At 43.4% G+C, this 14,872-nt stretch overlaps 1 protein-coding gene across 1 annotated transcript in view; it reads right to left on the minus strand.

Annotated features, from left to right (window-relative positions):
- Positions 1 to 9,318: 9,318 nt before the first annotated feature.
- pex14 (peroxisomal biogenesis factor 14) overlaps positions 9,319 to 14,872 on the minus strand; it is a 266,863-nt gene continuing 261,309 nt past the window's right edge. The window contains exons 8-9 of the mRNA XM_033048496.1: positions 14,240 to 14,331; positions 9,319 to 11,316 (exon numbers count right to left, since the gene is read on the minus strand). Of these exons, the coding sequence (XP_032904387.1) occupies positions 10,866 to 11,316; positions 14,240 to 14,331 (543 nt within the window). The 3' untranslated portion in view covers positions 9,319 to 10,865. The remainder of the gene's footprint in view (positions 11,317 to 14,239; positions 14,332 to 14,872) is intronic.

The raw sequence follows: 14,872 nt of genomic DNA on the forward strand, positions 1-14,872 counted from the left end.
GAAATTTTGTTTTGGGATTTTTCTTTTCTATTGCAATCAATGATTAATTCTCTGGATCACAATCAGCAATTCTGAGAAGTGGAGGCAATTCCAGCAATTCTGGTAATTGTGCGTCAGGTGAGGTCGAAGTTTTTGGTTGCTGTTCAATAAAATGATTACACCTTTCTGTAGCTGACACACTCACTAAATTGTTCCAGAATTTAATTGAGAATGTATTACTATTATTTTGACTAAAGTGGGAGTTTGTATGTTCAAAGTTTTGTACAAAGATAAGGTGGCACAGAAGCACAGTGGTAGAGTTGCTGACTTAAGGGCCTGTCCCAATTACGTGACCTTTACAGGCGACTGGCGGCACCCGACATAGGTCGCCGAAATTTTCAACATGTTGAAAATTCAGCGGCGACCAGAAAGAAGCTACGACTCTTTGGAGACCTGTAAAGGTCGCCTGTAAAGGTCGCGTAAGTGGGACAGGCCCTTTACAGTCCCAGAGACCCAGGTTCGATCCTGACTACGGGTGCTATCTGTACGGAGTTTGTATGTTCTCCCTGTACCCACTGTCCCTCTGATTTTTCTCACAGCTGTGCTTTCTATTTAGAGCCTGGACACCTATGGACTGTGTGCTCTTGAATACGTTGGTAATTCACCTGGTACTCTCGAGTCCATCGCCAAACATTCTACACAACCTGGGCACCACGCACTTCCAAACATTGCTTCCTTTAAATCGTTCTTCTATCAAATTGATGTGCCTGGCTATCTAACCCATGCAAAAAGGGATCACAGGGTGGTGGCGGTGGTAGGAAAAGCTATCGATGTGAATGTTGAGAGCAAGCATATTAATGGGCCAAATAACCTCCTCCTATGTCAGATAAAAATAACTCACTTTTGACCCTAAAGTGTTCCTCAAGGGCCTGTCCCACTTGGGAATCATATGCGCGCCACATTGATGGCGCACAAAGATTTTGTACATCCCAAAATCCTGGGGCGTCGTGCGTCGTGACGTGTAAACGATGTCGCGTAAATGACGTCCAAGTGGGGCAGGCCCTTCAACAACCTTCTCGTCATTGACAATAACCAGAACCTTCTTGCAGATACTTCTCTCTATTTCCTTCAGGTTCTTGTCATTTAACAAAAAGCCACCATTCCATAAGTGAATCCCAACAACTTTCCTTTGATCCACTTTCTCCTCTGATCCCAAACGGAACCGCCAGAGAAGGTTCACTGTTGAACACTCTGTGAAACTGAGAATCGTAAAATACTTTCATTCTGAACAGTTATGATCTCAAATGATGGAAAGCTTTATTTTCAAATTGACTTGGATTTTCCTCAGATTGGTGGATGTTGAACAAGATAAAAGCTGGTCTTCTGACCTGTATCCATCTGAGCTGGCTCTCAGTGGCAACCCTTATACGTTTGATCAACGTCCGGTGGTGCAGCCGTTAGTGCAGCTGCCACACAGCTCGAGGGACTTGCGTCAAGAGTCAAGAAAGAGTCAAGAGTGTTTTATTGTCATATGTCCTGATCCCACCTCGGGTGCTGTCAGAGCAGAGCTACCAATAAGCCAGGGTACTGACATAATGAGAATCGATCACTCCCACAGGAGCTAGCATGGACATATGGGTTGAATGGCCTTCACTGCACTACTATAGTGCAGTGAAGTAGTTAACACTGCCCAGTCCATCATCGGCTCATATACCTTCCTTCCATCGAGGGGATTTATCGCAGTCGCTGCCTCAAAAAAGCTGGCAGTATCATCAAAGACCCACACCATCCTGGCCACACTCATCTCCCTGCTACCTTCAGGTAGAAGGTACAGGAGCCTGAAGACTGCAACAACCAGGTTCAGGAATAGCTACTTCCCCACAGCCATCAGGCTATTAAACTTGGCTCGGACAAAACTCTGATTATTAATAACCCATTATCTGTTATTTGCACTTTATCATTTTATTTATTCATGTGTGTATATATTTATATTATGGTATATGGACACACTGATCTGTTTTGTAGTAAATGCCTACTATGTTCTGTGTGCTGAAGTAAAGCAAGAATTTCATTGTCCTATCAGGGACACATGACAATAAACTCACGAACTTGAACTTATAGTTGAGATTTAGAAGCTTTTTCTACCCTCCCTTTCCCACTTTCTCATTCCTTGGGATTCATGACTTATTTGTACACTTATCCCCGTGTAATTGTTTCCTAGATATGTTTCACTTCTCTGAATCGAGCAGGAATTTAAATGCACACCTGGCCTCACCTAATTACAGCTACTGTTCCACTAAACTAATTACCCAATCTCTGCAGCCTTGTCGTCAAACAGCGCAGTCGTCCACTTTGACAAATTACACCCATGCCGTCTATCTGCGGATCCCGACATTTCACAAAAGATGCTCAAAGAAAAACATAAAGTGTGAGAATACCACAGTAACTTTGAAAAGAAATGATATGGGTCATGTAGGTTTGATGCTGAACCTGAGCCCAGCGGGAGTGGAACTAAAGCTGCCAGAACTAGTTGATTGTGGACAGGTTCTCTCTCATTAGTTGTTTACTCCTGAAACAAATGCTGGTGAACTACTGACCCAAAAGGGTCCTCTGAGAGTTAAGCTTCACACACATAGCTAGCCAAGTCACCCTTAGCCCTCCAAAGTGCCCATCACAAAGCTTTGTTGTGGGTGTCTACCCTTAAGTTGGCCTGTTTCTATCGATACTTTTTTGCAATATCTTTCATTCATTTGTTCTATATCTCCCTACATCAACATCTATACTTCTCGTATCCCTTTCCCCGTGACTCTCAGTCTGAAGAAGAGTCTCGACTTGAAAAGTCACCTGTTCCTTTTCTCCAGAGATGCTGCATGGCCCACTGAGTTACTCCAGCTATTTGTGTCTTTATAAGGGAAATGAACAGAAAGTTTCAGGTCAGGACCCTCCTCAGATTGCAGAAGGGTCCTGACCCAAACTGTCATCTGTCCACTTCCCTCCACAGGTGCTGCCTGACCCGCTGAGTTCCTCCAGCAGTTTGTTTTTAACTCAGGACTTCAGCATCTGCAGTTTTATTATGTCGCCGTATTCCTTTTGTTCTTTTCCCGAAATAAAAAACTTCTTCCGATTGATGGAGTAGATTGCTGGTAGCGAAAAATTAATTCATCCATATTTTTATTAGTTATTCATGGAAATCAAAGAATTTGAAAAAAACAGTCGACCAAATGTTTTATTTGGAGATGAAATGGTGACGTTAAAGAAATTGATGGTTTTCTCTGAAGTGGCGATTGTCAGATGGGTTGGAGCTGGTCCAGGGACACTTTGTTCAAGACGCTGACATTGGGAACTTCAGTAACACAAGATCTAAGCGCTGGCAATACTGAACGGATATAACATTTGGGGACACGAGAGCTGCAGATGCTGGAGCCAAATTGCTGAGCAAGGCACAGCTGGAACTCAGTGGGTCAGGCAGTATCTGAGGAGGGCAATGGGCAATGCTCATCTGACTGATGGAATAGAGGGATGAATGTAGGTAAAAGGAGGTGAGGGAAAAGGGCTGGACAAGAAACAAAGAACTGCAGATGCTGGTTCACACCAAATATAGACACAAAGTGCTGGAGTAACTCAGTGGGTCCGGCAGCATCTCTGGAGAGAAGAATGGGTGATGTTCGGTTCAGGATCCTTCTTTAGACTCTGAAGTCTGGACTGAGTTTGTACATTGAGTATCTTTGGGGCAAGAGTTGGCAAGTAATAGGCGGATACAGGTAAGAAGGGGTGGGGGAGTTGATTGCCAGATGTGTCAGGTGGGGGAGAGAAGGGCGGAGAGAGTGACCGAGCTTGGAGGCGATATGTGAAGACCAAAGGGGGCAGCTGGTGGAATCTGATAAGGATGGTGAAGTAGAACCAGAGGGAGGGATGGTGGGTAGATGGGAATGGAGGGGGGGGGGCAGGGTGGAGAAAAATGGGTGACCCGAGTACAGGGGGGGGGGGGGGGGGGATGATGAAGGGCAGATGGAGGAGGGGATAGGAACTAGGTGACGTGTGTGTATGGAGGGGGGGAATGGCATGGTGGGATGGCAGGTGTACGGAGGGTGGGTTTGGAGGGGGTGGATAACGATGGGTGAAATTGGAGGTAGCTGAAATTGGAGGTCAATTGTGTGGCTGCGGGCAGATGATTTGGAGGGAAGATAGGACTGTTCAGGGAAACGTGGCACGTGTACTGTACTGCGTCGGTGAGGTCTGCTGTGGGTTATATGTAGAGCCAGGATTTTGCCATAAACGCCATAAGTGCCTTTTCATGCCTTTTTTGATTTCACCAGGATAATGCCTTTTTCACGATCGAGTGCCTAACTCAGCCTTTTTTTGCCATTTTGCTAAAAGGTCGTGCTATTTTCTCTAGTTATACCGTGATTACAATGACGTTTTCTATGTTAACACGTTAATATTAATGTTATTATGAACGAGTTAACATAGTATATCTTACATGAAAATTTCCACCACCGGAGCAAAACCGGGGGCGCCACCGTCGGTCGTTCATTCGTTCGTGCCGCTGCCCGCTGGTTCAGTCTTCTCCAAGATCTATTTAAGAAAGAACTGCAGATGCTGGAAAAATTAAAGGTAGACAAAAAATGCTGGAGAAACTCAGAGGGTGAGGCAACATCTATGGAGATAAGGAATAGGCGCCGTTTCGGGTCTGGACCCTTCTTCAGACTGATGTGGGGGGTGGGGAGGCCGAAAAAGAAAAGAAGAGGCGGAGACATTAGGACTCGATGGAGAGCTGGGGAGGGGGAGGATGCAGAAGACAAGGGCTATCTAAAATTAGAGAAGTCAATGTTGATACCGCTTGGGTGTAGACTACCCAAGCGAAACACCCAAGCATGTTTCCTCATTACATTTACTGCTGGCTCCAGTCGCAAAGTGATCTGTGCAAGGCATTCATTGATGCTGGAATTCCACTGTGGAAATTGGAAAACAAATCTCTCAGAGGTTTTTTTAGAGAACTACACAGAGGAACATATACCAAGCGAGTCATCATTACGGAAAAATTATGTTGACAGCAACTTCAACATTGTTGTGCAGAAAATTAGAGATGATGTTGCATGGAAGAAAATATGGATCTCAATAGATGAGACAACCGATGCTGTCGGGAGATATGTTGCCAATGTGGTCATCGGTAAACTGGAGGCAGGTCAACCATCAAAGGAGTATTTGTTGACATCGGAAGTATTGAAGAAGTCAAACAGCTCAACTATTGTTCAGTTGTTTACATCTTCACTTGCTGTACTTTGGCCAGAAGGTAGAAAACATGTGAATGTTCTTCTGTTTGTGACTTAAAAGTTTTATTCCACAAAATGTTGCATTTGACATGCTTAGCTCAAGGACTTCACAGAATTGCCAAGCACATACGTAGCTTGTTTCCAAATGTTGATCACGTAGTTTCCAATGTCAAGAAAATCTTCCTCAAAGCACCTCAAAGTGTGCAGTTGTTCAAGGAAATGGCACCCGAGATTCCACTAACTCAGCCCGTTTTGACTAGGTGGGGTACATGGCTCTCTGCTGCACTCTACTATGCTGCAAATTTTGAAAAGATAAAATAAATTTTGCAAACTTCCCACAAGCTATCACTTCTCTGGAGAAATGTGGCGAAACATTCGTGAATAACTTGCAGGTTTTCAACAAAGTAACTGACGATATTCGTAAAGTTCCTGGCGATGTAGGTAAAGACATACAAGGAAAATGTGAGTGGGTGATTTTAGCTAACAAAGATCTTGAAGATATACAAAACATAGCTAAAGTTCTCAAAGGTAGTTGTAATGCAGAAGATATCGACATGAATATAGTCTGTAGCTTGTTTCGGGTATGCACTAGTGACCTCAGCTGAGGTAGAAAGACGTTTTTCACAACTGAAGCATATTCTGTCTGACAGACGGAATTAGTTTAACATCAGATAATTTGAAAACAATGCTCGTAATCATGTGCAACCAGGCAACTTTGTCAATTAATGTAGTATACCTTTATATTATCATTTTCAACCATATTTTTGGTGGTGGAAATAAATACCTTTTTCATAATTTTATTATGCCTTTTTGCCTGCCTATTTCAGAGTTTGTTAGTGCCTAAACACCCTGGCTCTAGTTATAGGCAAAACAAAGCATCTCACTGTACCTGGGTACATGTGACAATAAAGTAGCATCGATGTATAATACCTGCCGTAATGACTGGAAAGGAAGAGTGGTCGCAGAGGCAGTAAGGCTGACCGATGCTGGCTGGGACCTGCTGAGCCAGGTCCTCTTTCAGTGACAGTGAAGCAGGTGAATGGGGATGGCCAGGTTTTGTACAAGGGAAGGTGGAGACACAACCACCAACTGGCAGTGTGGGAGCCTGGTGTTTCTGATGAGCTGCCGTCCTGCTACACAAAACAATTAGACCGTTTCTCATGCTTTCTTTAATGGCTTGATAAGGTCAATTGATTAAGCCGTGGACTGTTATTGTAACCGTTACAGTAAATATTCATCTTATTTTGAAATAAAGCAGCTTAATCAAAATAAGCTTTGCATAACAGTTTAACCCATGTCCATTTTTAGAGAAATTAATGATGCATATATCTTGTTTAAATGAGGCACGAAAAAGGTATTTATTTCCACCACCAAAAATATGGTTGAAAATGATAATATAAAGGTATACTACATTAATTGACCAAAGTTGCCTGGGTGCACATGATTACGAGCATTGTTTTCAAATTATCTGATGTTAAACTATGCCGTCTGTCAGACAGAATATGCTTCAGTTGTGAAAAACGTCTTTCTACCATAGCTGAGGTCACTAGTGCATACCCGAAACAAGCTACAGACTATATTCATGTCGATATCTTGTGCATTACAACTACCTTTGAGAACTTTAGCTATGTTTTGTATATCTTCAAGATCTTTGTTAGCTAAAATCACCCACTCACATTTTCCTTGTATGTCTTTACCTACATCGCCAGGAACTTTACGAATATCGTCAGTTACTTTGTTGAAATGACTAAAGGACGAGCTTACTTATATCGTCAGTTACTTTGTTTAAATGACTAGACGAGCTTTTGAACATAGGGCGACACAAAGGCACAGCACTGGAGTTGCTGCCTTTCAGCGCCAGAGACCCGGGTTCGATCCTGACTGCGAGTGTTGTCTGTGTGGAGTTTGTTCGTTCTCCCTGTGGCCGATTGGGTTTCACCGGGTGCACCGGTTTCCACCCACTCCAAAGGCATACAGATTTGTAGGTTAATTGTTTGCAGTTTAATTCGCTTCAGTAGAAACCAATTGCAAAATGCCTTTTGTATGTAGGATAGTGCTATTGTATCGTGGGTCTATGCGGACTCAGTGCTTCCGCACTGTATCTTTAAGGTCTAAAAGTAAATGTGCTTGTACAGATTCAAGGCAAATAATCGGTTTCTGGATATTAAGGGAAAAAGGGATATGGAGTTAGCACAGAATAGTGCCATTGATGTAGAATTTCAACCTTGATCTTACCGAAAGACAGAGGTGCTCTAGGGATCAACAACCTACTCAGACTGTGACCCAACTCAATGTGCAAGACCTCGAGTCAGAGTGTGGAAACAGGCCCTTCAGCCCAACGTCCTCACCGGCCAACATGTCCCATCTACACTAGTCCCACCTGCCTGCGTTTGACCCATATGCTTCTATACCCGTTTATCCATGTAGCTGTCTAAATGTTCCCTAACCCTTGCGAAAGTACCTATTGCACTTTTCATCCTCTGAATCCCCGAGAGACACGGGTCTTTGGAATTCTCTTCCTCAATGGGTGGTGGACGCAAATTATTTTATTAAACAGCCAGAGGCAGGTGGGTTGTTGACAGAGGAGGGGGTGAAGAGATGCCAGGGAAAAGGAGAAATGCTGAGCTAAGTGTACAGGAAAATCAGCCATTAACACAGGGTTAACACTTGATCATACTGAATGGTGGAGCAGGTTCACAAGGTCAAGTGACCTTCTCCAGCTCTTCATCTGTCGTTCCTAATGTAACTATGTAATAAATATTATTGAGCTCAAAATAATGTACAAATAAGAAAAGGGGCATGAATTTAAAGTAAGAGAAAATCCGCAGGAACTCAAGTTTGGTATTTAGGAAAGAGAAGCAATCAGTCTGAAGAAGGGTCTCGACCCGAAACGTCACTCATTCCTTCTCTCCAGAGATGCTGCCTGTCCAGCTGAGTTACTCCAGCTTTTTGTGTCTATCTTGCAGGAGTGCAGTAGAGGTTTACCAGGATGCTGCCTGGATTGGAGGTATCAGCAGAGGTTGCATAACTTGGGATTGTTTTCTCCAGTGCATCGGAGGTTGTGGGGTGACCTGATGGAAGTATATACAATTATGAGAGGCCACACAGGGTACAGAGAGAACCTTTTACCCAGGGTAGAATTGTTAAATACTAGAGTGCGTAGCCCTAAGATCAGAGGAGGGTGTACAGGAGAATGTGCAGGGCAAGTTTTTTTGATGCAGAGTGGTGGATGCCAGGAATTTGCTGACAGGGGTGGTGGTGGAAGCAGCTACGATAGAGGCATCCAGAGATGTTGCCTGTCCTGCTGAGTTACTCCAGTATTTTGTGTCTATCTTTGGTGTAAACTAGCATCTCCCTACACACAAATTGTCACAAACTGCATCCAGTCCAAATTGCTGCCAGTGTTCTCCATGTTAATGAAGCAAGTTGCAGCAGTCAGCTGCTGATGAGATTTGATTTGGACCAAATCACCAGCCCCTCTACATCCCTGTCCCCAATGGTGTCACTACCGTCCTCTGGAGAAACTAGGGAGCTCGAACCGTGACTGGCCGAATCTCCGCAACGTCCATCAATCCCATTTGTTTCTGCTACCTTCATCTGAAAGTTTTTTTTGTTAATGTGCATCGTGACAGGTTGGCAATAAATTAATACCATCTCTGAACTAGTGTCAAATAAATAAACAATAGAACTTCCTTCTTTCTTAAAGGTCAGTAGATATGGCAATCAGAACATTTACTTGGGAGCTAACTTCACCACGACTGAAAATGTGTATAATTTAAAAGCTTGATTAATATAATTAACATTGAAGTAGTTACTATGCAATCAAAACCCTCCTAACAAAATATACTGGCTCTCAAAATGTTTTAAAATAAATGCTTTCTTGCTCCAAATTCGTGATGATAATATTTTTTGGCAAATTATTAAAAGCAGGATGTAACATTGTTTTTCATTTGCAAAAGCAATATATTCAATTTATTTTGTTGAATATAACCAGCCCCTCTGCCCCCAAATGTCACTGAACCTTTAATGCAGATGCTGTTCCAGTACTTGGAACATAATAAATAACTTTTAAGAGACAGGAGCATTTTAATTGCCGACATCATAAACTGTATTTCTAAATTAATGAATACATCATGTATCAAACCATTTATGTGCTTTACTGTAAAGTTCAATTTTAAACACCACAAATGCAATATTGAAAAAAAAAAACATTCTTCACCACTCCCACCATATTTTGGCATTTTACATTAAAACCTTCCTTGGAATCAAACAGAATTAAAACATAGGTGTTTAAAATGCACATTCTGACTCAATCTCCAAACAAAAGAAAAATGCAATATAACAGCTTTTTGTTCAGCGAACTGCTTAAAGTCTCTCCTGCAGCTGGTAGTGAGTCTGGACACTCCCCTTGAAAGGACAGAAATAGCTGAAGTGAGTATGGTGCCGTTACCCTGAACGTACACTTCATGTTCCACACCCTCACCCTGTAAGGAATTTGCTTGATCTATTGTGACCTGCACAGCACCCACCAACACAGCTTCAATAATCAGTGTGTGCTGGGAGTGGCCTTATTGTTGTTTCTCCAATACTTGATTTGAATTTACTTCACTTTATTTCCGTATATTGACCTTTTACAAGAAATGGTGCAACGGTAGAAAAAAGATTTCTTGCATTAGAGTGGCAAAATAGTTGGGGGGGGGGGGGTGAATATTTCAAGCAAACCAAAATCAACGCTGACATGCACGTATACTTCAGATCTACCCTGGTCTGCACTGCACCTAAAGTCATACCTAGAACAACACAAGCTGCAAGAACTCAGCGGGTCAGGCGGCATCTCTGGAGGAAATGGATGGCAAGATCTTTCGGGTCGTGATCTGAAACATCACCCATCCTTTTTCCCCAGAGATGCTGCCTGACCCACTGAGTTACACCAGCACTTAGTGTCTATCTTTGGTATAAACCAGCATCTGCAGTCCCTTGTTTCTGCAAGTTATTCTAATGCAGATGTGATATTTTTAATGCACTATTTTCATTCATTGTCATTTTACAATGATAAAATCGACACTAACTTCAATTCCAGTTAGGTTTTTAGCAGGAGATAACGACACCATGTTTTGGAGCGGTTGCTATCGACGCGGACTGCTGACACCGAGAGAAGCTTTGTTGCTGCCACTACCTCTTTACACTGAAGTGGGGCCTGGGTTTCCTACTACGCTTTCTTGGTTGATTCTGCATCACATCAACAGCTGACTGAGTGCCGACAACACACATCGCAAGCAGGGTGTTGAATTCTGCTGGGTTGCAATCTATACAAATCAGGGAGATGGGAGCTGAGCGGTGTGGGTTCAGAACCAGCGAGGCTGTACACTCTCCGTGCGATGAACCCTGATCTCGCCTGACCTGGTCAGACCTGCGATCATGTTGCCTCCACTGTGCGGTGGGGGGTGTAACTGACCCTCACCTACGTTACCTGGTGGTTACTTGTTTCACAGCATAATTTGTTGGTTTGCAAAAACCCACTGCTCAGGATGCAATAAGCACATATTAACAGTAAATTAATGGAATTAGGGAAATTCTGTCCATGGAAGCCAAATACTGAATCACTTGTGACATTTAGTTAATGTCATTCTCATTACTGGCTCCTTCTGGACGGCGTAATTTATCCACTTGTTCATTTATCTGTCCATCGCCACCCCGCCTATCCTCTGTTTGCACGCCGACACAATCGTCTTCATCCACGTGACTGACGTCATCATCTTCATCCTCGTCTTCATTGTCTTGTCTTCTCTCCTCTTCCCCTTGGACCTCCATCCTCACCTGACACTTCACATCCACGTCGTTGCTGTTAGCAGCTACGTGGCCACTGAGACTTCCTACCTCCGGACTCTGGGTCTCGGTAGCTGGCGAGGACAAGGTCGAGGCCGACTCGATGCTGACCGGTGAGATGTCGCTGCTGCTGTTGTTGTGATTGACTGAGGTCGCAGAGGTGGCTATTGTAGACGGCTTGACAGGGATCTGCCACGGAGGAAGCTTCGGAGCTGAGGGGGAAGACGGAAACTGTCGCCTACAGTCAAAGAACAAGTTTTGAGCGTTAACGTTTGTTAGATGATTGCAACTCCATAAGCATTATTCAGGGTTTTGTACATTATTATTCCATGAGATAAAACGTTTATTTTGCCCAAAGTGACATCAGCTTTCTTCCCCATTGGGAGCCTACTGTGAATTTAAACACTACCAAGAGAGAACACATCCCTTCTAACGTCGGAAAGGTTACAATTGTGAACACTGTTTATTTCTCTCTATGGAGAACCTCCATCATAAATTATGGCGTTGAATGATTACTTTGCATCACTCACTTTTTGAGTAGCAAGAAAATGCTGAATTTTGCTGAGTCTAGAATATTTTATGTTGGATTAAAAGTTTCAGATTTTGCAAAGGCCTAATATGACTTCTATCATGAAGTTGCTTTGTTTCAATTACCGGGGATAACTCTCAAAGATCCAGCAACTACTCTAAAACCTTGGTATTGGGCTGCAGATTACTGACAAAGAACGGAGGAATGTGCTGGTGGACACATCCAGCAGGCAATAAGATAGTTATCTGGTTCAATAAGCAATTCATGACATTATTTTAGACTTCTAGAAGCTATTCCTAACTGAGATGATATAAGAAAATCCATATGTGTATGCAGGATGACACTAACTAGAGTCATTTCACTTGCACTTTATGTGCAAGTGACGAATAAAACTGATTGATTGATTGAATGATAGAGTGTAGCAACAGGCACTTTGGCCCAACTTGCCCACACCGGCCAACCTAGATACACTAGTTCCACCGACCAGCATTTGGGCCATATTCCTCCAAACCTGCCCTATCCATGTACCTGTCTAACTGTTTCTGAAACGTTGGGATAGTCCCTTGTTCAACTACCTGCAGCTCGTTCCATACACCCCCAACCTTAGTGTGAAAAAGTTACCCTCTCAGATTCCCATTAAATCTTTTCCCCTTCACCTTAAACCTACGTCGTCTGATCCTCGATTCCTCTACTCTGGGCAAGAGACTTTGTGCATCTACCCGATCTATTCCTCTCATGATTTTGTGCACCTCTATAAGATCAGGAGGTATGTTCTTCTGAAGTTGAACCAATTGCTAGTTCTACTAGCCACACCCAAGAGAAGGAAGGAAACCAAAATCAAAGTTGTAACCATTTGTGGAAAGAAGGCAAAATAGAACAGTTAGTGATTTTGATGGAGAAACAGGCAGAACCTAGAGCTATCGACTTAAGAAGAAAGCTATTCACTGGCTGATCAATACATTCACGTGGTTGTGAGATTGATTAGACGTGTTCACTAGTCTACATGTGCTAATAATATCCAACTATCATAATAAAGGAGACATGGATAGGACAGGTTTGGGGGGATATGGACCAAACGCAGGCAGGTGGGACTAGTGTAGCTGGAACATGTTGGCCGCTGTAGGCAAGTTGGGCCGAAGGGCCTGTTTCCACACTGTATCACACTATGACTCTATGATGTAATGCTGGTTTAATATCCAGATGATAATTCTTGGGTAAATTAAACGAATGTTGATTTATTTTGGTTCTATTGACTAACCTGCATAACATCTAGATTATTTCTAGCTGAGAGTTACGGTAAAGGTATAGGCAAGTACCTGTGTACAGCTCTCCCACGGCAGTAATTAGAAACCACTGGCATTTGCTTTGGTACAATAATGATTATCGTGTTTCCATGATGCGATAAGTTCATACAGAATAGGGGAATTACATCTTCTCAGAATCAGTCACAATATTAAAACCATCTGAGCTAGTTGGTTGAATACATTCGGGGCGGCACGGTGGTGCAGAGGTAGAGCGCTAGAGACCCTGGCCCGATCCTGACTACAGCTGCTAACAGTATGGAGTTTGTACGTTCTCCCTGTGGACTTGTGGGTTTTCTCCGGGATCTCCGGTTTTCCTCCCACACTCCAATGACGTACAGGTTTGTAGGTTAATGGGTTTTGGTTAGAATTGTAAAATTAGCTCTAGCGTGTAGGATAGTGCTAGTGTACGGGGATTGTCGGTAGGTGCAGACTAGGTGCGCCTAAAGGCCTGTTTCCCCATTGTATCTCTAAAGAAAAGATGGCAGCAATGTGTTATATCTGTGCCAGCAAATTATTGATGGGCGGCACAGTGGCACAGCTGCTGCCTCTCAGAGACCCGGGTTCGATCCTGACCTCGGGTGCTGTCCGTGTGGTGTTTGCACGTTCTCCCTGTGACCATGTGGGTTTCTTCCTGCAGCTCTGGCTTCCTCCCCATCCCAAAAATGTTCGGGTTTGTAGGTTAAATTGGCATTTGTAAAATTGTCTTGAGGTAGTAGATGAGAAAGTAGGATAACCTAGCACTAGTATGCACGGGTGATCGATGGTTGGTGTGGACTTAGTGGGCTGAAGGGCCCGTTTCCATGCTGTATCGCTAAACTGAACTAAAAACATAGGAGTAAATTGTACGAGGGAAAGAGATTTAAGATCTCCAGTGGATTCATTTGAAAGACGGTGTCATTTTTAAATAAGTAGTCTTACACTTAACGCCGTATATTCTCCATTTCTATTTTTATTTTGCTTTTACTCAATATGCTCTCTTTCCACAGTGGTCAACTTAATCCCAGTATCTTATCCGGGTTGCTACACGATGTGCAAGTCCTGATAGAGACCGTCCGGAGATCACGTCACAACAAACAGACACCCGTGCTCTGCCGCTGTGGTCAGAGTGGAAATGTCCGAATCTTTTACTGGCCTGGACTAGTTGTGCTGTGAATGGCCAGAGTACAGTAGGGGGCACACTGATCATTCAGGGAAGATCACCTTAAAGTTCCCCCACTTTTTCGAGCCTCCCCTTTCTTTGTGAAATAAGCACTCTCTGGACACAGTGCAAATACTAAGTATCCTCTCCCAACGCTTGCAGCCCAGTAGCAGCCCAGGGTCCACATTACCTGCTTAGGAGAAGTCCTTTCAACGAGGTGATCTCCGCTTTCAATTCATTAATGTTCTGAGTCTCCAGGAGCCAATTTGTAGACGAGGAAGCCTGAGGAAACCAAGCAGAAAGTAAGCAGAGAGCCAGGAATACATTGAAACATACTTCATTGAAAGCACAATGTATTTTCAACAGCTGTGGAATGTTAGAATTAATGCTGCTTCCTGGGATTCATTTGCAAACCTTTCTAATAGTTTACATATTTCAGCCAACACTTATGGTTTTTTTTAAATCATTTGCATCTCCTCCCCAACTCACTATTGAATTTTTTATTGACCTTTGGCCTTTCTGGTCATACAATTTTCTGCCCCCCCCCCCTTCTGCTTTCTTAGCTCAGAGATTTCTCACAATGGGGGTGGATTTACTGAGATGACCTGCCTAATGAGGACCTGTCTGAGAGCCAGCACCTGAGAAGCTAAGAACGAGGCTCAAACTGCTGGAGTAACTCAGCGGGTCAGGCAGCATCTCTGGAGAAAAAGGATGGGTCCATCTCAATGACCTATCCTTTTCTCCAGAGATGCTGCCTGACCCACCGAGTTACTTCAGCACTGTGTTTATCTTCGGTATAAAGCAACGTCTGCAGTTCCTTTCG

This window comes from Amblyraja radiata, chromosome 31 (genome assembly GCF_010909765.2).
Source record: "Amblyraja radiata isolate CabotCenter1 chromosome 31, sAmbRad1.1.pri, whole genome shotgun sequence".
Classification (NCBI taxonomy): domain Eukaryota; kingdom Metazoa; phylum Chordata; class Chondrichthyes; order Rajiformes; family Rajidae; genus Amblyraja; species Amblyraja radiata.